The 25627-nt window shown below is 41.4% G+C and overlaps 4 protein-coding genes across 6 annotated transcripts; 2 read left to right on the top strand and 2 right to left on the bottom strand.

Annotated features, from left to right (window-relative positions):
* On the top strand, positions 1 to 15178 carry cv-d (crossveinless d). Of its 3 annotated transcripts, none has more exons than XM_015171746.3 (16): positions 1 to 18; positions 5095 to 5294; positions 7039 to 7266; positions 7332 to 7642; positions 7700 to 8361; positions 8428 to 8815; positions 8931 to 9150; positions 9220 to 9454; positions 9682 to 10181; positions 10248 to 10363; positions 10433 to 10559; positions 10620 to 10838; positions 13543 to 13686; positions 13748 to 13927; positions 13987 to 14588; positions 14659 to 15178. In XM_015171746.3, the coding sequence occupies exons 2-16, from the start codon at positions 5154 to 5156 to the stop codon at positions 14909 to 14911; spliced, it is 4326 nt and encodes a 1441-aa protein (XP_015027232.1). In that variant the 5' UTR covers positions 1 to 18; positions 5095 to 5153; the 3' UTR covers positions 14912 to 15178. The 3 variants fall into 3 exon arrangements, with proteins under 3 accessions (XP_015027232.1, XP_070063511.1, XP_002053215.1); XM_002053179.4 differs by lacking the exon at positions 1 to 18 and adding an exon at positions 4608 to 4729; XM_070207410.1 differs by lacking the exons at positions 1 to 18; positions 13543 to 13686; positions 13748 to 13927; positions 13987 to 14588; positions 14659 to 15178 and adding an exon at positions 4430 to 4729 and having other exon boundaries at positions 10248 to 10295; positions 10620 to 10761.
* LOC6631071 (arginine kinase) lies at positions 10860 to 12712 on the bottom strand. Its single transcript, XM_002053180.4, has 3 exons — positions 12492 to 12712; positions 12180 to 12430; positions 10860 to 12120 (listed from the first exon to the last, which is right to left on the bottom strand). Exons 1-3 carry the CDS (start codon positions 12498 to 12500, stop codon positions 11010 to 11012), a joined length of 1371 nt encoding a protein of 456 aa, XP_002053216.1. The 5' UTR covers positions 12501 to 12712; the 3' UTR covers positions 10860 to 11009.
* spn-E (spindle E) lies at positions 15172 to 25464 on the bottom strand. The gene is made up of 11 exons (XM_002053177.4): positions 25138 to 25464; positions 24784 to 25035; positions 22465 to 23192; positions 21563 to 22215; positions 21378 to 21508; positions 20731 to 21320; positions 20509 to 20656; positions 16341 to 17477; positions 16043 to 16164; positions 15759 to 15971; positions 15172 to 15702 (listed from the first exon to the last, which is right to left on the bottom strand). The coding sequence occupies exons 1-11, from the start codon at positions 25330 to 25332 to the stop codon at positions 15570 to 15572; spliced, it is 4302 nt and encodes a 1433-aa protein (XP_002053213.1). The 5' UTR covers positions 25333 to 25464; the 3' UTR covers positions 15172 to 15569.
* Pbp45 (proximal sequence element A Pbp45) lies at positions 23256 to 24436 on the top strand. Its single transcript, XM_002053178.4, has one exon. It carries the CDS (start codon positions 23352 to 23354, stop codon positions 24336 to 24338), a length of 987 nt encoding a protein of 328 aa, XP_002053214.1. The 5' UTR covers positions 23256 to 23351; the 3' UTR covers positions 24339 to 24436.
* Positions 25465 to 25627: the final 163 nt, after the last annotated feature.

Genomic DNA, 25627 nt, shown 5'->3' on the forward strand with positions numbered 1-25627 from the left:
AAAGGCGTTCTGCGATACGTTGGTGTTAAAAAAAAAAAAATCGTCGGCGGTTTCTTTGAAATATTTCCAAATACATATATATTTGATATACCCTGTGCATACACTTGTTTGTGCGTGTGTTCGCTGCATACTTTCTGCTTGTGCATCGCGCTCTGACAAATTTCTTTCTATTGCTTTTCGCACCAAACAATTTGTTTGTGTACGAATAATTGTTTTTTGAGTGTTTACTTGTGCACCGTTTTCGTTTCGTTTTGCTCTGCGCTCTCGCAAGTTGCTTGTGCATTTAATAATTATGTCGTGCTGTAAGAAACCGTGCACGTTCAAGCAGGCTGACGATTCTGCACTGCCGCAATTTGTTAATTGCTGGCTGTGTGAGAATATGATGCATGCTAAATGTGCAGGTCTCACTGGGCGTGATTGCGACAAGATCGCTGCTATTGCCAAGAAGGGCTGCGGTGGCTTGCGTTGGTCGTGCCCAGAATGCATCGACAAGCAAATTGATTTCTCCAGAATGTATAATTCTGTGAGAAGTCAATTCTTAAAATTAAATAATGTGGCTAAGCAGCTCTCGAGTAATTTTGACTCGAGTTTCGATTTGCTAGGCAAATATAAATTTGAGTCTCCAACCAATCGCCGGTTGGAGCCTCAACTTTTGCAATTGCCCTCTACGTCCGTTCAGACTCCTACGACTTTCTTGTCTTTTCCTAGCAACTTGGAGGTATCTCCAATGTTGTCTTTATCGCCTTCTCCAAGCGACTGTCCAATTACCCCGGCTTCAAGCCCTGTACTAGACCCAGTAGAGCCCGTACCTGATTCCGTCCCAATTAATCAAATTGCCTCAGCCCCGTCAGCTCCTGGCCGCAAAGGTAGACCTGCGCGCAATCTTGCGCAGATTGTTAAAAGCAATCATTGTGCCTCGTTAGCTCCTCCAACTCCTGTATTACCTACAGCCCCATCAGCGCCCACTTTAACGGTAGTTGCCCCTCGTAGGCAAGTTTTTGTGTCTCGACTTTCGTCGGACACCACTTCTGAGTCATTGGCAGCCTATATTGCTAGCAAATCTTCTGCTAGCGTGTCAATAACTAAATTTAATTTCTCCACCCCTCGTGAAATATCATCATTCAAAATAAATGTTTCACATGATATGTTCCCAATCATTTGTGATCCCAAATTTTGGCCACCACACATGATTGTTCATGAGTTCAAGCCTAAAAAGCGTAACCAGCCTGTCACCCTTCCAGTCCCTTCAATACAGGGTACCATTTCTGCCCCAAAAAACTAGCTTCATCTTCTGACCAAATCTTTATTCATTATCAGAATGTCAGAGGTCTTACTTCAAAGCTAAAAAATCTTTTTATTGCCAGCACTTCCTTCGATTCGGACATAATAGCATTTTCAGAAACATGGTTAAACTCAACCATATCTGATTTTGAGATATTACCGAATAACTTTATTTTGTTTAGAAATGATCGGCCGACTCGAGGTGGTGGGGTGTTAATTGCCGTTAAAGCCACTCTCCAGTCTGATCTATTCTGTTTTAGTACGCCTACTGACGCTGAGATTGTCTCAGTTAAGGTGTCTTTTCCTACACGGAATATCTATGTAACATGCTCTTATGTCCCACCTTCTTCTGATATTCAAGTTTATATGAATCATATTACTTGTATTAAAGAAGTTTCTTCACACGTGCGGGATAATGACCTATTATTGGTGTTGGGTGATTTTAATTTGCCGAACATCTCTTGGTCATTATTCACTGCTGAAAATTATCTAGTGCCCTCAGCACAGCACGATTTTTTAGACTGCATGCTTGATCTTTCGTTGTTTCAAATCAATTCAATTTCTAATCATATGAATAGAACACTTGACCTTGTATTTGTTAACGACTACCTTATTTCTAATGTGTCTAGGTCACCTCCTTTATCTCTTCCTGAGGATGTCTATCATCCAACTTTAGAGATTGCAATGCTAAATTGTAATCCTTCCATTTCGTGCTCATCAGCCAATAAGCCCCGCTATTGCTTTCGCAAAGGAAATTATTCCTTGCTGAATCAGCTTATTTATTCAACCGATTGGTCTTTCTTATATGACTCAGTTGATATGAATACAGCCATTAATTCTTTTTATATCACCCTAAACTCCCTCTTAGATGTGTGTATTCCTAAGTCAATTCCTTCGACTACTTTTTCAAAACCACCCTGGTTTACTCCCAGATTATCACATCTAAAAAATGTAAAATCCAAATATTTTAAAAAGTTTAAAAAGTCTGGTTCGTGTACAGACTTGGCTAAATATTCCATAGCCAAGTCGAACTTTTTTCTTCTTAATTCTCAATGCTATGAGAATTATCTAATTCGTTGTAAAAGGCAATTCGCCCGAAATCCGAGACAGTTTTATAATTTTGTAAACTTGAAGCGTAAGTCTTCAACTTTGCCATCTTCTTTTTTTCTTGGGATGGATAAAGCTAGCAATGACACTGATTCTGCTAACCTCTTTGCTAATTTTTTCCAATCAACTTACTCTTCAGTCTGTCCTAATACTAATTCTTACCCTTATACTATTTCCTCCGCTAGTTCTATACCTCCCCCCATTATTTCACACTCCTCTCTCCTATTAGCTATAAACTCTCTAAAATCTTCTTACTCTCCTGGGCCGGACAATATTCCTAGTTGTCTACTCAAGGAGTGCAGTTCTTCCCTTTTCTATCCATTGCTAAAGCTTTTTAATCTATCCCTTGAAACTTCTGTCTTTCCATCTCTTTGGAAAGAATCTTATATCATTCCTCTTCACAAGAAAGGTGGGAAGTCTGATATACAAAATTACAGGGGCATTGCAAAACTGTCTGCTATTCCTAAATTATTTGAAAAAATAATCACTTCGAATTTGCAGCATTTCTGCAAATCAGTTGTTTCCCCTGTTCAACATGGATTCGTAAAGAATCGGTCAACTACGACCAATCTGCTTGAGTTTACTTCCTTGGTAAATGATGCTTTCCTTTCGAAAATGCAAACTGATGTCATTTACACTGACTTCAGCAAGGCGTTTGACTCTGTGCACCATGACATTTTACTTTTTAAACTTGACCGAATAGGTTTCCCTCTGTCCCTTTTACTTTGGATTAATTCTTATTTAAAAGGTAGGACCCAAAGAGTAATACTGAGGTTGACTACCTCTAAAAGGGTTCACGTTACTTCTGGTGTTCCTCAAGGTAGTCATCTTGGACCTTTACTCTTTACACTTTTTATAAATGATCTTCCTTCTGTTATATCACATGCCCGTGTACTCATGTATGCGGACGATGTCAAACTTTTTCTATCATACACTAACCCCCTACATCATTCTCGTCTACAAGACGATTTGAACGCTATGCAACTTTGGTGTTCGGCCAATCAATTGCATCTAAATTGTTCAAAGTGTATGTTTATGACTTTTAATCGTACTACACCTTATCTTGTTAGTTATACAATCGACAATATCCCTTTGCAACGTATACTAACAGTTAAGGATCTAGGCGTTATTTTTGATTCTAAACTCTGTTTCAATCTTCATATAGATACCATTGTTAATGAGGCAAAAGGTGTACTTGGATTCATTAAACGATGGTCTAAAGAGTTTAACGATCCTTTTATAACAAAACTTCTGTACATCTCTCTTGTTCGCCCTATCCTTGAATACTGCTCTTGCATCTGGTCTCCACAGTATATCAACAGCCAGGATCGTATTGAATCTGTTCAGAAGCAATTTCTGCTTTTTGCCTTACGAGGTTTAAATTGGGACCCTAATCTTCGGTTGCCGTCCTACTCCAGCAGACTGCTTCTTCTCAACCTTCCGTCGTTAATCAACCGTAGGACAATTCTCGGTGTTGTCCTTCTACATAAGTTGATTATTGGCGACATTGATTCTCCTTTTCTGCTAGGGCGTCTTCAATTCTCTGTTCCGGCTAGACCAACCAGAAATTATCGCCCCTTATTACTATCTACGTGCACAACTGATTACGCTATGCACAATTCTTTTCGCGTGCTATGTAAAAATTATAATAGTTTGCATCACGTTTTCTCTACCGAACTGTCTCTACCCCTAATAAAATCGTTGCTTTCAGGATACCTTCGGGAAGTCGCTGACCATTCCCAGCTATGAGCAGGGGCATAGCTAGCCGGACAGGCTGAAAAATTTTCCCCCACCGTGTCGGTGATTTCCCAATACTTTTCTCTTTGTCCTATCCACTTAACACTCTTTATCTAACTTACATTGCTTTACTTTATTAACAATTTTCTTACTTTCTTTTTCCTATTTATTGTATTTTCTTTATTAATTTAGCAAATTAAGATTATTTTTAATTTCACTTGAGATCACTTTTTTCCTACTTACAACCTTCTGCTTAGATGTAGGCTCTAATAGCGTCACTGACAAAATTAGCTGTGAAAAGGGGCACAGCTGGCCGGACTGGCAAATAAAACACCTCCATCGGTCGGTGATGCTATTTAGAAAATTGTATCCTTTAACTAGGCTTTTAGAATATACTTATATTGTACAACCTTTTGAATAATGAGGAAGACACTCGTTTTGTCGACCATTAATAAATAAATAAATAAGCATTTCGACCGTAAAAAAAAAAAAAAATAAGCATATACCACATTAGACTTTGTCGTGTACATCTTTATAAAATCGGCATATTCACAAATAATTATATAGCAAATCATGCAGCGACTTAAGTGTTCCGTGTTTGTGTGTACGTAGAAAGTAGAAAATAATATATTTGATAAGCCCCAGGAGCCATATTAAATGTTTATTCAGGAACATGACGTAATGTTTCATTGAATAACATTTAAAAGAAACACACAAAAAAAAACCCACTAGCATTATGTATATTTAATAATAATATTGATTAAACAGTTTTTTGCTCTGTGATGACCACATGAATAATCTACATACGTACATACATTTAATATATGTGCAGTATATAGACAAAATTCAATTCAATTGATAAAGTGTATTGGATGCTGTTGCCCCCGGCACGGGCTGTCCTCAAGTTTATTGCCACACACAACAATTTCTCGTTGAATGCAAATGCTGAACATAATTTTCAATTTTCAGTTCTATTTTTGGTAATCGATGTCGGTCATGCATTTAACATAATTGGAATCAATAAGCAAATGCTCTACGAGTATGTGGGCAATGTTCTAGTTGGCTCCAAGCCCCAGGACGAGGGGCGTCCGGCACCGCCAACAACCGGTTGGATTGTCCGTGGAAAACTAACGCTCCAGCGGCAGAGCGAACTGATCATGGCCGCAGCGGTGAGTCTGGTGGATAACTATAGCTATAATCAAGGTTATATAACGGATAATTATTTGTTATTAATATGAATCTAACATTCAACCATGATTTGCTCAAAAAACAGCTGAACCGAACCGAAAGACGGTTTGCTTCAAAATAAATAACTTTTGCGGGAGGCTCAGCCCAAAAGAATAAATTATCCAACAATATTTGTTAGATGCTAATTTTGGGTAGAGATCTACTTCTCTAGATTCGGCAATTGTAAAAATTGAATATCATCAAAATCTTAAAAATATATGGATTTGCAAAATCGGGTTTAAGGCAGAAACTCAGTTCGAATCGTGAAGCGAACCACCGATCTTTTTTTTTCTGGGCCTGCATAATTAAATAATACAATATACATTAGAAGTTTAAGTTTGCCATTATAGATTCTTTATTTAAAATTACAGCAGCTCGGTGTATTTGTTTATATTACTTAGGTTTACATTCCATTCGAATTCTTAGTTGTATACATGTATTATATAACCTATATAATATGCATTTATTGTTTTGTATTTTCATAATTAATATCTTCAGTGTAATACATATGTGTGTCTATTAAGCTCAGGTCTACAAAAGGCTGGGAAATACGAGAGTAGACAGTGCATAGAGATCTACAAATCAAAGCAAATGTTGCTGAACTGTGTCGCCCTTTCAGTATTATAAACTAGAATTAATCAGTTTTGTGAAACACGCACATATTTATTTTGTTTACATCGTATATGTAATAAGAGTGTGAATATGTTCATATTTGTGTATATATATATGCATAGTATCTGATAATACCATATGTATGGTATATTACTCTCATAGCACACTTTTTTGTACATATTTGTAGTCAATTAAATAAAAAATCAAGAGAGCAACAAATTTTGATTGATACGATGATCAATTTGCACAATCCAATCAGCTTGAGCAGTGCGAGCTCTCAGCGCCCAGTTGATTCCCAGGAGTGCAGATGATGCCCCCAAGCTCATGCTTTTGCAGACACTGTGCAAAAGAATTCGCAGATGAATTAAAAACAATTTAACCTTTCACACAGTCCCAGTGCACAATGAACTGAACTCGGCTGTGAACTTCTTTCATTGAGGCCCAGCGCGAGACAGATAAAATGATGCTACACACACACACACACACACACACACACATATATATAGGCATACAAATAAACACAGACGAATATTGTATATACTATACTTTCATATGTATGCGGAGTAATCAGCTTAGATTGTTTTGACTGTGGATGTGGGGGATCTTAAGCGGCGCTATGCTTATCAACAGTCATAGACATGTGTCTGCCATATGTAATATCAGTCAGTCTTCCCGCTTTTGCCGCGTTAAGACTGACTAATTATTGATACCCTTCTTGCGGCTGTTATGATAAAGTCACGAAATTTGTAACGTATGCAGCCGAGTCGTTATAACCATGTGTGTTTGTGGACAGTTCATCTGTCGTTGGGATGAGACATTTAGCGTAGTATTAAGCCGTATCTCAGCAAGGGTATTTAATCTTCGGCATGCCAAATATGTCGAGTTGTTTGTATTAAGATAAACGCAGCGTAGTCTATCAGTAAAGACAGCTGATTGGTTGCAGGGTGCAAGCGTGTTTGGGACTGAAGATTACAGTGGCTCGGGATTTCCCGACCTATACATATATATATATATACAAATAAATATAATAACAAATGGTACGCCTTCGCTTTCATTTGCGCAACCATAATCCAGCTGGTCATAGACGATGTTACGCTCAACAATTCGGGCGAAAAGTTTCTACAGAACAAGGAAATGTATCCGCCATATAAGCCCTTCAAGATCATACTGACCAGAGAGGGCACCATATCCCATGTGGTGTTCAAGGAAGGCGATCCCATTTGGTCGATGAACTTCAAGCGCGCCATTGCCAGCACACTGCAGTTTCAAATCAAGTCCAGTGGAGCCTTTGTGGTGGATGAGGTTAGAGATCTGACCATCACAATAGCCCAATGATCTTCATTTTTAGCTGCATCTCTATGTTTCAGACGGGCATACACGGCCAGTGCCAGACCGAATATTTTGTTTCCAACAAGACTAACTACATATCCATACGGAAAACGCCGGAGCTCAAGACCTGTGTGCCCTATTCGGAAGCTATCCATGTTACGCGCAGCAATGTGCCCCCAAATACATGTGAATTTGATCATCAGAAGAGCGTGATCATTGGCAACGAGGCCATCTACGGCATACTGCCACACAATGAGACGGGCTACTTCCTGAGCATGGCGCATGCCAAGGGCACAACGCTGATCCATACCTTCGAGTCGACGGGCGAGGCGCAATACATCAACTCGGAGTAAGTTGAGCTTTAATCTTGGCATATGGCAATTGCTAAACTTTTATTTGTTTACAGGCTTTTGCTGAACTTTCAAAATGAAACACCCATCGACAATCCCATTGATATTGAGACATCGATGGCTGCAGAAATATCAAGTTTGCAACTGCAACCGCTGGAAATCAACGATCCGACTGGCGGACGCAATCCACAGCAGCAGGAGACTCTGATCTCGGCCGCAGCTGGCCTGCTGGATAACCTAGCCGAGGCACTGGAGAGTACAGATTTTAAATTCAATGAGCCCTACGACTCCACATTGTCCGATGTGATCAAGCTGCTCAGTGAAATGGATTTTGAATCGCTAAAGAAACTATATACGGAAGTGGATATTGGTACTTCGTATCGGCAGGAGACAATACGAAATATTTTTCACGAGATTATACCGCGCATCGGGACAAAAGCCTCAGTATTTTTAACTCGCCATCTGGTCATTGAGAAATCAATTAAGTCACCCATTGCGGTGCAGCTGCTAATCCCAATGCCGTTCCACATATTTGAACTGTCAGCGGAGCTGGTGAAGGAGTGCGAGGACTTTCTCAATATCGGACCCGATCGCCCCGATGTACGGCAGGCGGCAATTTTAAGCTTTGCCACACTCGTCTACAACGTCTATGTGGCGCGTGGCATTGACAAGGATCAGTTTGAGGAATATGTGCAAAAGTATTTTAATATGTACTTGAGTGAGTAGTCCTTCCCAGCTATCCTATAAGACGTTTAAGCTATCAACCAACTATCTCCAACCGCAGACGATCGTGACTATGAACAGAAGATGCTGTTTCTACAGGGCCTCAGCAATTTGCAGCTGGGCAATGTGGCCAACTATCTGGAGCCCATTGTGTTGGAGGATGGCAATGAGGATCTTAGGTTTATGGCTGCCTGGACCACGCTCGCTTTGGCCGACAAGCGTGCTGAACGCATCTACGAGATCTACTGGCCCATTTTTGAGTCACGTAACGCCAGCTTGGAGCTGCGGGTCGCTGCTGTCACCCTCCTCCTGATTTCAAATCCAACGGCTGCGCGACTGATCAGCATTCATCGCATTATACAAAGCGAAACCGATCCACATCTGATCAACTATTATCGCACAACAGTCACGAGCATTTCAGAGACAACATATCCATGCTATCAGCATCTGTAAGTGCAAGGATCTGTATTCATCTGGAATACTAACTTCTCTGCTTCTAACTGCTCAAGCTTTCACTCTCTCTCTCTTTCTCTCTCTCTCTCTCTTTCTCTATCTCTATCTCAGTCGTCGCCTGCTTTCCTATATGCATCGTCATCTACCCCAGAAACCGGAGCCCCGCTATTGGGTAACAGGCAATTACATATTCGATTACCGAGACTCCAAGTTCGGCATTGGAGCCATGCTTCAAACGTTCCTAGTCGGCGATCCTAAGTCGGATATGCCCGTCGTGGTATATTTCAAGTTTGACACTGAGGCACTGGGAAAATTTACGGGTCAGCTGGCGGTGTGTTAAACTCGAAATGGACAGACTTATCCGAGATCTGCTTTTTAATTCCCAATTACTTTCTTTCAGCTGTACATTAAGGCGCGTGGCCTACCCGATGCCATTTGGCAGACCGTGCAATCCAAATCCAACAGCTCCGATCCGTTCACCCACAAGAGCATTAAAACATTGCTGGCCATGCTAAAAGCTCCCATTGTCAACTCAAAGAATCTGCACATTGAGTTCATATTGCAAATGGAAGGCAAAACTGTGCTCTCCTACTATCTAAATCAGCGCATGTTCCAGCAACTGACCTACGATAACAGTGAGTACAAAAAAATGCTGAAAAGAATTGGTTTTATACGCACGAACAGACGAGTGTTTTACTTATTTTGGAAAATCCTTTCACTAGGGTGTGGATTAATATTTAAGCCATGTAAAGTCGGGTAAAACCAGTTATCGTATACAAAACTTTCTCTCTCTCTCTCTCTTTCTCTCTCGCTACCTCGATCGATCTATCTATCTTTATGTCTATTCACTTTATCCGATTAGTCTTGGATCGTCTGCAACTGCTGATCCGCACCGATAGTCACATTAACATGCAGACAGTGCGTTGGCCATTCATGAACAAGTACTCTGTACCCACTGTCCTGGGCACATCCTCCGACGTGCTGCTGCAGACAACGGTGCTCACATCGCTGCGTGGCAATATTACGGAGCACCGTACACCGCCCGGTACGAAGCACACGCTGGAAATTGATGCACGCTACTCGTCGTATGCTTCGGTGCGCAGCCGCAGCTATAATCCGTTCCTTAATCTCGATCATGAAATCAATCGAGAGCAGGGCTTCCTCATCTACATACCATTCAGCAGTGAGCTGACCCTAAATGAGAGTGGCAGGTGTGCCCGCTATAGCTTTACGCGGCCCCAGAACCTGACCAGTGGGCTGTCCTTTAAGTCCCGAGCCGTGACCACAACTCGCGGCCTGATGACCAAAACAGCTGCCGCACCATTCGAGGAGGTTATGTATCCAGAGCGTGTTAATGAAGTGGTAAGCACTGCAATAATTATAATTGATAATTTCATGCATATTTGGTATTGTAATCCACTTCTGCAGTTCCAGCCGTTAAGCTATGCCATGCCAGACTTGGGAGTCAAACTGAAGGTCAATATAAATCTTAATGAACTAATCAAATTCCGCGGCATGGTGCTCAAGTCCGAGTTCATAGAGAAGTAGAGCAACCCAAAAAAAATAATATTGTATTCAAAACTGATCAATTGCCTTCTCCCCTGTAATTGCAGTGGCTTCTCCCGCAACATGATCGTCAGTCTGATGATGTACACGTTCGGCTTTACTCAGCTCAGTTCCATACACTTGGGACATAATCGCAACTTTACCCTGTTAATGTACAATGAGAATGCCACCAGGGTGAGTGTTTGGAGTTTACCAAATTTAGGCTTTAGGTAACCCCCACTCATTCAACTACAGATTGATGGCAACATCTGCGTTGAGGATGTGCTCAAGACCTCGGAGCTGAAAGGCAAGCAAATTCAATTCACACTAGAGCACACAGATGAGACACAAATTGTGGAGTCACTTCACAAATGGAACGTCATCGTAGATATTCAAACCTCAACCAAATCCAGTTGGTTTAAGGTCACCGGCAAGGTGCAACGCAACTCAAAGGACGACGAGGAGGATTGGAAAGTAAGTGGTAGACATTAACAATTTTTCCAGGGAGCTCAAATTTATTAAACCGAATATATGTGTATTTTGTTTTGAACAATATGATAGACAAGCCAATTTGTTTAGAGTAAAACCGCACATCCAGTCCCAAATTCTGTCTACGTTGTGTTTCGTTGCTATCGCTGGGCGAGCCTAGCCCTCCTGGCCGGCTATCTCAAGTTCCTCCTCGGCATTGATGAGCGCCACAACGCCGTCTTGAAGCGACTTGACCAACTCGAACTCGGTGAAGCCCAAACGACGCTTGTTGGAGATGTCCATGACACCATCCTCGATGGAGGTGTGCTCGCCGCCAGTGCCGCGTATCTGCAAAGACAGTTCCTCTGCCATTGCCTTTAATCTTTCCTCATCCTTGCTTAAGAGAGGCAAACGGATGTGCACGGAGGCGCGCAGTGTGGTGCCCAAATTAGTGGGACAGGCGCTCAGATTGCCATAGCTCGGATGGCGCGCAAAGGTTAGATTCTTCTCCAGCTCCTGCAGTCCGGTGACGAGGCGTTGATAGACATCGCCCAGGTCTCCGCACTGTGCCATTGATATGATGCGCAAGTGATCTTCTTCGTTGACCCAAATCAAAAACGTCTCGGCAGGATTATGGTAGACACCGCGTCCGGTGGGCCAGAAGCGGTAACAGCCAGCGGTCTGCAGATATGGATCGCCTCGCTGGAACAGTATATGTCTCTTGACCATCTCCTGTTGTGTTTCCGAGTCAATATCACCCAGCGTCAGATAGGTGCCTATCAGTTCGCCATCCATGGTCTCTGTTGCGGCACGCACCTTGTCCTCCACCTCGATTAGCTGCTTCTCCGTCAGCTTGGCGAAGAACGGCAAGCCCTCGATGTTGCGGGCAATGCGAATACGTGCAGATAGTATATATTTGCGTTCCGCATCCAAATTCTCGATCTCATCCACATTTCCCCAGTCGATGTCCTTCTGCAGGACATCGCTTTCGTTCTCCTCCTGGCCATGATACTCCCTGATAATCGGTTCGAATAGCTTGGTAAACACATCGTAGCTCTCGGCATCCGCCGCATAGATGCCCACAGCCGAGTCGTGATGCTCAAAGCCAGACACGGCACAGTCATACAGATATGCATCCACTGGCGACGACGTGGTCACCAGCATGTACTCCTCTAATAGTTCGGGCGTCAGATATTTACGCAAAAGAGAGCTGACGTTCTCTTCGTCGTCAATAAGCGATTTGTAGCCAGCCATGGTAAGCTCCTGGTATTCCTCAGGTGATTTCTTGCTGTATAACGAAATAAAACCCATGTGAATTTTATGTCATATTTCGTACGCTCCACTTACATTTGTCCACGCAGGCGTTCCAATTCCTGCTCAAGACGAGCTATTGTCGTTTTGGCCTCCTCCAAATCATTCTTCATCAAGTCGTATTGGGCATCGTCCGGGCAGCTCTCGCACATAAATTTACGCACAAATCGAATAGCATCTTCGGGCTTGTTCTGCTCCTCGTAGAGCTTGATCAGCGCCTTGCTGAGAGCATCAATAACTCCCGCCCGTTCCAGGTACTTGCGATATTGCACGCGCTTTGATTCAATCTGCAAATAGACTATTAATAGATTCTACCCAGCCAATCTATATTTTCACGTTCACTCTTACCGAAGTCATCTTTCAGAATCAGCTGAACCAATGTCAAAAAACCAAAATTTAAAAAATTGAAACGCAAAACTAATTGAATGCTCCAAACCAAAGCGGTGAAAGCCAACACGCCTGACGGACTTTAGAGCCTTTTGATTTTTCCACACTTTCTTAATAAAAAAAAAATTAATTTTCTGCTGAATTTATGATGTGAGAAATGCGTCTGAAACGTATTGTAGCTGACTGCTTTCTAAAGCTGAAACCTGCCCGGAACATATTGATCAAACTGGCGACGTTTAACGCCTGGCACCCTCTGCCCTGTAATAGGAATGTGGGACAGCAATTGTGGCTCGTGCGCCAACTGACAATGTCGTGTTGTTGCTGTCGTTGTTGCATAATAAAGTGGCACGACAGCCTGGACAAACATACGGACGGTCTGCTTGGAGAGCAGCGCAGCAGACCCGACGACAGACAACCAGGATATGTGTAGACTAATGGTTGCCGCAGTTGTTGTGGTTGTGGCATGCCTCACGCTTCGTCATGATAATCGGAGCCACCCTGCGCCTCACATAACACAAACCACCCAAAGGCACGTTTCTCCAACCAAAAATATACCCACTCATTTGACGCTTACAAGATTATAAATATGATGGTTAGCACAGAGTTTATCATTTATTTAAAATTACTTTAATTACTATTGTTAATTAATAATTAATTGTTCAATTACCTTTTTAAATATTTTCTTCAATCATCACAAATACTTTTAGTTTTAAGACTGGTTCAAATATTTCTTATTTTCAGATATAATTTAAGCTGATTACAGAAAGTTAGAAAAACACTTTTTATATTAGAAAATGTATTGCTTCTGAAAGAATTTTCTATGGTTTCTGCTCTATGCCAAATCTTTGCAACATGCTGACTCTTTTGATATGACCAGCGGTGTATTTGCTTGAAGTGTCTTATACAGGGTGCCGGTTGGCTAATGAGTGCCACTTGGTGCGTGTCAGTGGCAGCTACTTGAAACCGTTGTTGACTTGTTAGCTTACTTTGTGTGCTACTGTCTCTCTTGCAGGCCTGCTCCAAGTTGACCTATGAACCTCTTGTCTTCACCAAACGCCCGCACACACTCAATGGATATGTGGTCTTTGGATTGGCCGCCGACAATGGCGAATGCCCTGAGACGGGCTCCAAGGTGCAGTTTGCGGCACGCGCAGGCGTAAGTATTAAATATGTTGCAAACATTTGTGGCAACTGATGTGTGTTCCATTCAACTGCAGCCGTCGGAGCATGCACGCGCGTTTTTACGCTCAGACAAAATCTCGCTGACGGACACCGATTTCTGTCCGAAGGAGGTGCTCAAGTTCTCGCCCATACCCACATCGAAGTATTGTAAGCGCAGCAACTTTGAAAATTTCACATCCATCACACAATATGACATGGACCTCAAATTTAATAATGTAATAATTGAATCGTAAATTAAGCAAATCGAATATCGGATTAATCAATGATTTCTTAGATGCCCGCCTGGTTTGAGCTGTGGTCCACGCGTCTGGATCATCTGGTATCCGCCCTGTCGGCCCACAAGGTGGATAGCCTGCATATGAGCCAACAGATTAATATAACGATGCACACGCCGCACGATCATTTTTGGTTAACTGTGGAGGTGAATGGAGTCCATTGGCGCATATATCACATACCGTTCCTCTACAGGCTCGACTCTAAGTTTGATGCATCGCACGAGTTGACCTATGATTCGGGCTTAAAGCGTTCCTGTTCAGTAATTAATGGAATGATCAATTCATTCGATGATTATCTCATTAATTTGGCCGAGATTGCTGCACAGCCGGATTGCCTTACTCTGCTGGTGGCTGATTGTTCACCACTGCCGAAAATGGCTGTTTTCCTAACAACCTCACCGGGCGCCCAGAGCCTGGCCAGCAATTACGGCCTACGTGTTCACATTGGCCCAAACTATTTCAACTTGCGTTCACGTGCCGGAAATAGCAGTCAGTTGGATGAGGCACCTGTCTTCATTTACGTAAATCAGGCACAAACACCACATGATGTGCGCCAGAAACCATATCAATGGCCAATCGATGACAGTGACTACGCATTTCGGTAGGCTAGCCTGCACCTGGCTTTCGCTTTTTAAGGGTTCTTTAATAATGTGATCTTTCATTTGCTGCAGCGTGGAACTCAACGAGCAAAACCTTCTGATCGTCGAGTGCACCAAGTTAAGCGCCACCATTCAGTTCGACATGTATAACATCTTGAATTTCGAGATTTTTGGCGTCTATAAGCATCAAATGTGCGGTCTGTGCAGCAAGCCATTAAATCGCATGCAAAATTACACACTGTGCGATCTGGATACGAGAGGGACACCGACACCGACATCAACGCTGACGCCTGTGGGGAATGTGTCTGAAGTACTTCTTACATAGGGATGCTCGTAAAGTATAACTGAAGTAAAAATAACGCTATAAAAAAACCTCCTAGAAAAGCACACGAAAACAAAGCTTGTACAGCGCAGCGATCTTAAAAAATTAAACAGAAAACGATAAAAAAAAATCAAATAAAACAAAACATAATAATAATTACATGCGTGCTTCTATTATAATTCCCCGCTGACGCATATCGGCATAAGAGCTTCTATAAATTATAGCATACTTATTGGGATACCCATTTGGATATTTCAAAATCGTTTTGATCAACATTGCTTGCGTTTATTTAAATGATTGTAATACATTTGAGTAATGACAAAATAATATCATAAATTTTCGTTAAGTTCAATTAGTTTTGTTTTAAGAAAAATAAGACAATAATGATTTTCACATGAAACACTTTCTTAGCCATCGGCAATATTAAATGAAACTTATTTCAATTAACTTAAATGACCGCGTTAAGCTTTTAAATTGTAATAACATTAGCTTAAATGTTAACTTGTTCGAATAACTTTGAAACATTAGAGGAAACTTTGCAATATCATTTGCAATTAAGTATTTAGGTATAAAACTATAATTGTTGTGTCAGACTATCAATCACAAACTTAACGTGAAGTGCACTTTAGAAGAACTAAATTGCGACATACTGATTTATATTTTACTGCTGCTTATAGCCAACTTGCTTCTCCCGATCCCGATGAAGTTGAGTCAGCAAATGTAAACGCAACTCGGCGACGCTTTCGAGCGACTCGTTGCACAGTCTGCATACCTGGGTTTGCAAATTACCCTCGCTGCAAAGGAATCTGTTTCTTTAATCAAATCTTCATTTAAACTGTGGGACACTTACAAGTTTCGCCAATCGTATAGTTGCTTGCAATTCGCTTGTAGCTCCAACAAATTGCTCAAATTATCATTCTCCAAATCATATGAGCTATGCATGGGGAATATAGCACGCTTGCCATATGGTTCCGAAGGTGGCTCCAGGTCAGACATGTCTTCCCAAAGATATTCCGAATTTGACACGTGACGTTCAATAAAACTCCGATCCTTGCCAAGCAATCTATTGAAAAGGTTTTAAGAATTTACAATCTTAATGTTGGGAAGCGCTAGATTTTTATTTTGTGCACAAACCGAGTTAATAAAGAACGCAACTGATTAAATATGACAACCCGATCCTCCGTACCCACCGAAGGCATTTCGTTGGCATCGAAATTGTAAAACATGCTGTCAATATTATAACGCATTTGGTTTATCTAAAATGGAAATGTTGAATACATAAGTAAACTGCATGTTTATGCTAAGACATAAGTTTTAAGATTTACAAAAATATTGTAGCCTTGTTAAATACTGAATTTATAGAACTAAAAGAAAGATATCTATCATTCTTATAATATTCATATACATAATAATCTCATGACAAAAGACTTACAATTCGGATATCATCCCTAAGTATGGTGACATCTAAATTGATGACCATATCATGCTCTGCGAAATACGGCTCCAAAGTTTCGGGATCGAAGCCGAGGCCGGCCAAGAGGCAAACATACTTTGTACGATCCTTGTTGCATTTGATTTGCATGGTGGGGCAGAAGAGCATGGCCATGAGTGCACCGAAACCATGTATATTAGGCATTAAAGTTGTGCCGCGTGCCGTCAACCTTTCCGTGTTGTCTGTCTCGGTCACAGAAGCAGCCACCACCATCTGATCGTGACGATCTTGTGGATCGGTATCCAACAGTACAGCATTCACCGAGTCTTTGTCAATTGTCACCGACTTATACATCCCAATACGAAGCATTGAATTCATGCTACTCTCGAGTGGACTGAATGGTCCCCTAAGGCGTATACTGAGATTGCATTTATCTAGAGGTGGCGGCTCCAAATCCATATCCTTTGGAAGCTGGGCAAAGCGCAGATACTCTTCATTAATGCGCTCCTGCTCTGCGACGGAAATATTACGTTTGGCCTCTTGCTTGCGTATGCGCAAGTCGTGATCCTTGCGCGACATATAGTCCTCGTCGGCACGTCGAGCTAGCTGGCGTTCCACCAGTCTATCGTTAAGCACACCATCGCGCATGTGTATCAAAACAGCGGCCACGTTATTCACCAGCGAATAGACCTCCAACTCCAGACGACCGCATTGGGCAACCGAGATCAACATATCGTTGGCCGCCTTGGGCCATCGGTTATACGAACTTGTCACCATCGACGGCTGGACAAGCGCCAAGCGACATTCGAACATGCGCGGCGGCAACTGATCAAAGTCGCGTTTCAACTCATGCGGCATCAGACGCAACTGATCCATGGGCAGTACTGCCATATCTCCATAATCAATGAAACGTACGCGAAACCTGGGATGCCCATTTGTCTGCGTCTCTATTCTTAAGACTACAGCGCGTTGGAAGAGGTGTCCACGCTTGGCCAGCAGCTGCAGACCCTTCGTAACAGCGCTCGCATTCCGCACGTGACAGCTCAGCTGCTGCGGTCCGTTGAATATCTCTGACATGCTCGCAATACTCTCAGCGAGAGCACGTGGCTGGAAATAAAACTTGCCGCAGCTTACAATCTGCAAGATAAAAAAGAATTAATTCAAGCCGTTACATGGCGTGAGTTCATTAATGTAAACAGAAGTCCAATCTAATTGGATGCAGACTAGAATCTTGGTTTTCGGATCGGGATAGATACGAATTTTATTATCATTAGATTGGGCTTTGTTGGCATGGAAACATATTTATATAGAAACAACAACAACACAGAATTCCTTTGAGCTCAAGTCTTCAATCTTGGTACCGAGAATCTCTTTAAATATATTATGAACTTATTGCTAATCTCTGCGAATGTTCAAGTATTATTTGGAGTCGGAGGAGCCATTTGGACAAAGTGCTTCCATGCTGTTAAAATGTCTATTTTGAAAAAAAAAAAAAAAAAGATATAGCCCCTTGTCATTGATGCCAATCGTTAGAACTGATCCTTACGAGTCAAATATGGTATGAATTGCAAAATCGGACATTATTTGACGGAAATATTCCAAAAAATATCACAAAAAAAAATTGACCTTACAAACGAATCGGTTTTTTGTTTACAACATTTTTTTTAACAAAACGATGTTGAATTTGCTTGATTGCCAATTGATGGTAGGGATCCGTACGCATTCAAAAAGATATAACATTTTAAAATCAGACATTATTTACCCGAAATATTAAATAATATCATCGAAAAAGTTTCGATTTTCGCACCGACCTCTATTTTGAAAAAAGCGGGAGATATGTCGTCTCAAAACGACATAACTCCGCCGTCGATAATGGCGAGATTATGTCCGTTTGAAGCCACATACATAGCTCCGCCGCTGTAAAACGACATACATTTCTTCGCGCAAGGTTATCCTTGCTTTTTAGTTGATTTGGGTCAAAATTTAGATTTTAATATTTTTGATGCCAATCGATATTACTAATCGTTACGAGTCGAAAATGGTATAAAATAACAAAATTGAACATTATTTGGCTCAGATATTCAAAAAAATGATCAAAAAAGGTTGATTTTACGAACGAATCGGTTTTTTGTCTACAACATTTTTTTAACAAAACGATGTTCAATTTGCTTGAATGCCAATTGATGGTAGGGATCCGTACGCATTCAAAAAGATATAACATTTTAAAATCAGACATTATTTACCCGAGATATTAAAAAATATCATCGAAAAAGTTTCGATTTTCGCACCGACCTCTATTTTCAAAAAAGCGGGAGATTGTCGTTTCACAACGACATAACTCCGCCGTTGATAATGGCGAGATTATGTCGGTTTGAAGCCACATACATAGCTCCGCCGCTGAAAAACGACATACATTTCTTCGCGCAGGGTTATCCTTGCTTTTTAGTCGATTTGGGTCAAAATTTAGATTTTAATATTTTTGATGCCAATCGATATTACTGATCGTTACGAGTCGAAAATGGTATAAAATAACAAAATCGAACATTATTTGGCCCAGATATTCAAAAAAATCATCAAAAAAGGTTGATTTTACGAACGAATCGGTTTTTTGTCTACAATATTTTTTTAACAAAACGATGTTGAATTTGCTTGAATGCCAATTGATGGTAGGGATCCGTACGCATTTAAAAAGGTATAACATTTTAAAATCAGATATTATTTACCCGAGATATTAAAAAATATCATCGAAAAAGTTTCGATTTTCGCACCGACCTCTATTTTGAAAAAAGCGGGAGATATGTCGTTTTAAAACGACATAACTCCGCCGTTGATAATGGCGAGATTATGTCGGTTTAAAGCCACATACATAGCTCCGCCGCTGTAAAACGACATACATTTCTTTGCGCAAGGTTATCCTTGCTTTTTAGTTGATTTGGGTCAAAATTTAGATTTTAATATTTTTGATGCCAATCGATATTACTGATCGTTACGAGTCGAAAATGGTATAAAATAACAAAATCGAACATTATTTGGCTCAGATATTCAAAAAAATCATCAAAAAAGGTTGATTTTACGAACGAATCGGTTTTTTGTCTACAACATTTTTTTTAACAAAACGATGTTGAATTTGCTTGAATGCCAATTGATGGTAGGGATCCGTACGCATTCAAAAAGGTATAACATTTTAAAATCAGATATTATTTAAATATATTAAAAAAATCGTTTTGTCGATTTGGGTCAAAATATTGAATTGAGCACTTATGATAAAAAAAAGGAACTTAAATAGCATTACTGAAAAAAGTCGCAATAACCATGCTGTTAAAATGCGAAGCAGACGCGCATGAATGTGTGTTTGTACATGTATACAGAAATTCTTAAAGATGGTGCTCTCTTCAATTGCGCAGTTGCATATAACTTTGGTTTTTTTTTTACTGATCTTTATGAAATTTTCTACAGTATATCTTATTGAATCATAGAATATATGTGTATACTGGAAAAGTCAATTGCATTTTAATTTTGTCTTAAATTGGTTGGTAATAAAAGTTGGGTTTTTAACATGGTTTATAGCTGTTGGGCGGTGGCGGAGAGGTGGCGATAGGTATAAAATGAAAGATACTTGATATATATTTAATATTCTAGAAGCAACATATCATGTTTGGTGGCTCTAGCTCTTATTATTTACCCAATTTGCTCAAAAAACAGGAAGTCGATATCGATTTTTATCGATTGCTTGGAAACGGAGTAAGTTATCGACTATCGGAAACAAACTCGATCTGCGCAGGCACTAGGAGCACCTACATCTAAAATTTTAAATCTATAGTTTTCATATGTTCTGAGATCCTTGCGTTCATACATACGGACGGACGGACAGACAGACGGACATGGCTAGATCGACTCGGCTATTGATGCTGATCAAGAATATATATACTTTATGGGATCGTTTGCCTGTTACATACATTTGGATTTTGCACAAATACAATATACCCTTATACCCATTTTTAATGGGTTCAGGGTATAATTAATTTCTAAAGAGAACCTTTTGAGTTCTGCTAGGTAAATACTCTGAGATCCAGTTGTTATTGTGTTGTATTACTGCATTTTGCCATTGACATATATCGACAAGTATTTTTACATCAATGATTAATAAAGATTAAAAAAGTACACTTACATAGGTAACAAGACCAGTAATGTTCTTAGCAAAGACAGATGGAAGGGTAAGCAGCTCAACATTCCATTGATTGGATGGCGGAAACCAGGTGCCCTCAGTGACCACGCCAATTTTGCGGTCCTGCACGTATCTAAGGGCCGAATTTTGACTGTCAGGCCAAACGGTAATATTAGTTTATATCTAGTTTTATATTCAATGTCAAATTAACTTGGCTAAACTTACTCCATAACGCGCAATGGACGATTTTGATTTTCAAGTCGCATGCGTACTGCTTTGTAAACCTCAGTCATGACGCGACCCGGCACCTGCACGACCTTTGCGGTGTCCATATCTTCGTCGTCCGACTTAAATGTGACAAACACCTTTTCTGAGCCGTGCAGAAAGGTAACGTCCATGTTCTCCGGTGGAATTTTCACCTCTAAGAAGAGCTCCTTTATGCGTCGTGTGTATAATTCGCCCATGTAGCGGGGCTCATAGTGGGTGAAGAAGACGGTGCGACATGGGTCATTGCCACAAATAGATTGAAACAAACTGCGATCGTAGTCTGCATTTGATTTGTTGCTACGCATAAAATAATTGGGATAGAAAGCGCCGGCAATGATAACCTTAAGAATTATGGACTTTTCGCGATCATCCCACATCTGGCAGGTTCCATAGGGTAAGGGCTGCAAATTAACAGATGCACAACGCTGACGCAATTCCTGCACCATCAAATGCATCTCCTTGAGCGAGCGCAAATTAACGTTAAAGCGTCTGGCCCATTGTTCTGCTGACTCCTTAAGCATTCGATCCTGGCACATGTTCAAATAGATCTGGAACAAACCAACATATATAGAATATACTTAAGCTTCCTCACATGTGTTGCTTACCCTATACACACGCCAAATGGCAACCATATCGGACCCGGAACCATCAGCAAAGATGTAGTGCATCCAAAAGGCATCATTCACTTGCCTACGTTTTCCTGTCAGGTACAAGCTGCGCACAGTCATGCCAGCAGCTATAAGATAATTTCTTAAATAGTCTCTGTTCACTGTCTGGGTTTATCATTTACCTATAACAATGACCTCCTCCAGGCAATTGAAGACATAGCCCAGTATGATAAGGCGACTTAGACGAACGTCCAGCGGAAACCGTGACATGATTGTACCCCAGTAGGTAAGATCGCCATCAAGCTCCTCGTAAACGCCATCAACTGTAGTGTACAAGGCTCCTACCTCCTTTAGCAGCAACACTGTGTTCTGTATGTCTGAAAGATTTGGCGGTGACATGGCTAGCGCTAGAATTTCACTAGGTCTTCCCATTTCAAGCTCTTTGGCTTTGAGCACCGAGTTCTGAAGCGGCGAGCGCAGCATCTCGGGTATACCAAACTCTTTCATCTCCTCCAAATAAAAGGCTTTAGAGACCATGCGGTAAACTCGTCCGCTTCGCAGGCGACCAACGCGTCCAGCACGTTGACGACAATTAACCTTGGAAGCCCATTCCAAACGTAGGCAGCTGTAATTGGTTGCCGTATCGGTGTGCAGAACCTTTGTGAGGCAAAAATCAATTACATAGGAGACATCCGGCACAGTTATGGAGCTCTCCGCAATGTTGGTTGTCAGTATGATCTTGCGATGGCCAGGCAATGGGGGCTGAAAGACTTCCTCCTGCGAATCGGGCGACATCAACGAATGACAGCGCACAATGGTGATTATCATGGTGGGACTGTACGGAAACAAAAATAGATTAACAGCAACTTATTACATTTTAAATCGAACTTGAATGATATAAATGAATGGAATCTGACGAGAAATCGAACTTAAGGAATTATACATATATTATACAGGATGCAAATCCGGTCTAGATCTATAATTATATATAATGCTATTTTACTTGGATATTCTCTATTTTACTAGTATATTTTTTCTTGTCGATTTATTTAATTAAAGTCCGCACAAGTTTTGGTTGACTTACTTCTCTTCCATGACGCTGGTTATATGATCCGCCATTGTGTCAATTTCATTAATGCCCGGCAAAAAGATGAGCACGGAACCGGTACGTTTAGCTTCTTCATAGGACTGTAGGGATTGGCCGACTGCCTTGCGTTCCATATTATCTATAACCAAAAGAATTTTGATGGCGTCAGCATAGCCCTCAGGTCCGATGCCCGGTGCTCTCTCCTGCGGCTCATCCTTCCAGTGAATATTTTTCAGCTGGTCGCGATAGTATTTGACCAGCGGATATTTGCGTCCATGGCTGGCGGTAACCACCGGCGGAAAGGCTGAACTGGTGGCAAAATATTTGGAAAATTCGCGCGTATCAATTGTGGCCGACATCAAGATGACTTTAACGTGGCGAGAATTTAACGCGAGCAGACGCCGCACTACAATCAGCAAGAAGTCCATGTCCTGATCACGCTCGTGCACCTCATCCAGGACAATGTGCGTATAATGCGTGAGCGTCTTCAGGCGTATGAGATTGTTAAGCAAAACGCCTGTGGTGCAGTACAATAGACGCGTGTCCTCCACATTTGATTGTCGATGTAGACCAACCTGATAGCTGCAAACAGTGCCCGGTTGCCACTGTCTCTCCTGGCAAACACGATTGGCAATCGAAATAGCAGCAATGCGGCGCGGTTGCGTGACGACAATATTACAAAATTCGCGCCGTTTACATGCCTCATCCAAAATATATTGCGGCACCTGGCGGGGAAAATGTGTAACAAAATAATCGATAATAGCTTAGAGAGTTAAAACGATAGTTCGCTCAGATGGCAACGCTGTCTGCTGCAATAGTAAACAAATTATAATGTGCAAGCACAATAGAAACTAAACAAGACAAGATCTAATAATTAACGTTGAATGGAACAAAATGTTTATGACGATTGCTGGCAGCTGCTTCAGCGTTTTGGACGTGCTGCCGAAATATCTAAGGAAGCCAAATTTGAACTGTTTTGTCAGACATGGCACGAGTTGCAAATGCAACACATCTACTCAGCGCAAACCAACCACATCGAGGTTATTGAGACAACCATGGCGGCGCTGCACGTGGCCAAACGTGTGGCATGTGGTCGCCGAACCAACGGTGAACCATTCCAGGCGACTCGTGCCCAACGCATTGGCGCCATCTACTTGCTGTATGCCATCTACAACAAGCAGCCCACCAAGTGCTTTGTCAAGATTGAGGTGTCACCTCGCACTTGGCAATCTTTGACCGGCTATGTGGAGCAACTACGCCTTAACAGCGCCGAGCAACGCGACACCCAGCAAGTGAGCTACATATTCTGGCAATTGGTCCAAGACAATGCGTTTCGCTTCACGGCTCTAGATTACTGTCAGGCGCTGGATGCGTTGGCCGCTTACGACAGCTTGGAGAGCTTTGCAGAAGCCAAACAGCAGAAGAGTAGCACAACTGCGCTTTTGCAACAGCGGCGGAAACCAAGCGGCTGCAATCTTGGCGAGGAGCTGCATGGCCTAGCCGAGCTGGTCGCCAACTGCAAGCCGCTCTGCCAGCTTGAGGCAGCATACAACAAGCAGATGGAGCCGCACCGTTCATCTTTTCCTGCAACAAACATTTTCACCCAGCTGCAAAGTGTTTTCTATGAGATCAACGATCTATTAGCGGACAAGGAGCCTACGACCTCATCAGGGACACTTGACCAGATGGAATTGAGAAAACGTGCCCGCCAGAAGGCAATGTTTGGCGAAGTGAAAGAAAAACTGCCAACAGAAGAGGTAGCTGAGCAGCCGATGTCTGAAACACGGGATCCACACGAGCGACGCATGTCCTCAGCGACGGTCTTTGGGCGCAAGCTTCCAGATGATGTGATTAGAGATTTGGAAAGCTAACTGTAAACTAATTCTATGGACCAGGTCTGAACATTAAATTTAACTGTAAATGTAAATGAGCGTAGTTCGTATTAGAAAATAGAAAGTTCTTAAACTAATCTTAGTTTTAGTTCTTTAATAATACTTAATATGTCATCTATGTATCAGCTGTTATGCTTCAAAGTAAAACTTAGGGACACAACTTAAAGAAAACTACAATCAAGAGTTAAATGAAAAAGCTTAGGCACGTAGAATCCTCCACAAAAGGATTAGATAGGATCGTTCAGCTCAAAGTGATCCCAAGTTTATATATCATTTGTAAACTAGTTATTTTGAACGAGCTAATATTTCCCTCCAGCTGGTAATTGTGAAATACAAAACGAGCGATTGGGCAGGCTATATATATATATATATATATATATGTATGCATGGATGTATAGATGGAGTACTGAGGATAAGTACATACCTGTGTAGTCTTACCACAGCCTGTTTCGCCCTTCAATATGACAACGGGATTTTCTCTGATGGCTTTCATAATCTGTTCACGCTGCGCGTAGATTGGCAGATTTTTGTTGCGATTTAAATCGAATCGGTATTTCTCATAATATGCTTCATCTGAGCGCACGCTGGGCTGCTCTTGCATATTCTCCTCCTCATCATCGCTGTCCAATTCATCGAGCGTTCGATTACGTTTCGCCACACTTTGACCATCGACGAGCTAAGTATTAAGGAAATAAACAAAACGAAGATCCAATGACAATCTTCCCTCTCTATCACACACACACGTGCATGTGAAGCCGCAGTACTATATCATGCTTACTTTGTTCATGAGCTGCTTTTCTTTTTCTACGATTTCGTTCACATAATCTGTGCCGATTTTCTCGCGCTTGATTGGCTTGGAGTCCCTACTCTCAGTTGTGAGGGCATTCGGGTCACCAGTTATACACCCTTTCAGTGCTGTGCCCCGCTTGAACTGCTTCGAAAAATCGAAAAAGTCCATCAGATCCGAATCCATTTTATAGGCAATGCACAGCAATCACTTTTAAGAATGAAATTGCTGACTATACTAAAGGCTACGAACGATGCCAGCGCGCGACAGAGATTAAACGGTAAATAAAGTTTTTTGAAGCTGGCAATACTTTTGTTCGCATTTACCAACACATTTAGTATAAATGATACATAACACGGTTTGAATAAGTTAATATATATTAATAATTGATCATTGGTTTTAAATTATTTTCTAAATGCCCTAAGCATTGACAATAATAATTTGTACGTTAATAATATACCGATAAATAACGATAATTTTT

This window comes from Drosophila virilis, chromosome 2 (assembly GCF_030788295.1).
Source record: "Drosophila virilis strain 15010-1051.87 chromosome 2, Dvir_AGI_RSII-ME, whole genome shotgun sequence".
Taxonomy (NCBI): domain Eukaryota; kingdom Metazoa; phylum Arthropoda; class Insecta; order Diptera; family Drosophilidae; genus Drosophila; species Drosophila virilis.

Coding starts and splice junctions, on each gene's coding strand:
- cv-d (XM_002053179.4), top strand. CDS start 4,699: ATGCAGCGACTTAAGTGTTCCGTGTTTGTGT. Junction 8,362..8,427: donor GTATTTTAATATGTACTTGA/GTGAGTAGTCCT, acceptor CTCCAACCGCAG/ACGATCGTGACTATGAACAG. Junction 8,816..8,930: donor TATCCATGCTATCAGCATCT/GTAAGTGCAAGG, acceptor TCTCTATCTCAG/TCGTCGCCTGCTTTCCTATA.
- LOC6631071 (XM_002053180.4), bottom strand. Junction 12,121..12,179: donor GAACGCCTGCGTGGACAAAT/GTAAGTGGAGCG, acceptor TTCGTTATACAG/CAAGAAATCACCTGAGGAAT.
- Pbp45 (XM_002053178.4), top strand. CDS start 23,352: ATGGAACAAAATGTTTATGACGATTGCTGGCAGCTGCTTCAGCGTTTT.
- spn-E (XM_002053177.4), bottom strand. CDS start 25,332: ATGGATTCGGATCTGATGGACTTTTTCGATTTTTCGAAGCAGTTCAAG. Junction 25,036..25,137: donor AAAAGCAGCTCATGAACAAA/GTAAGCATGATA, acceptor CTTAATACTTAG/CTCGTCGATGGTCAAAGTGT. Junction 15,703..15,758: donor CTATACGATTGGCGAAACTT/GTAAGTGTCCCA, acceptor ATTCCTTTGCAG/CGAGGGTAATTTGCAAACCC.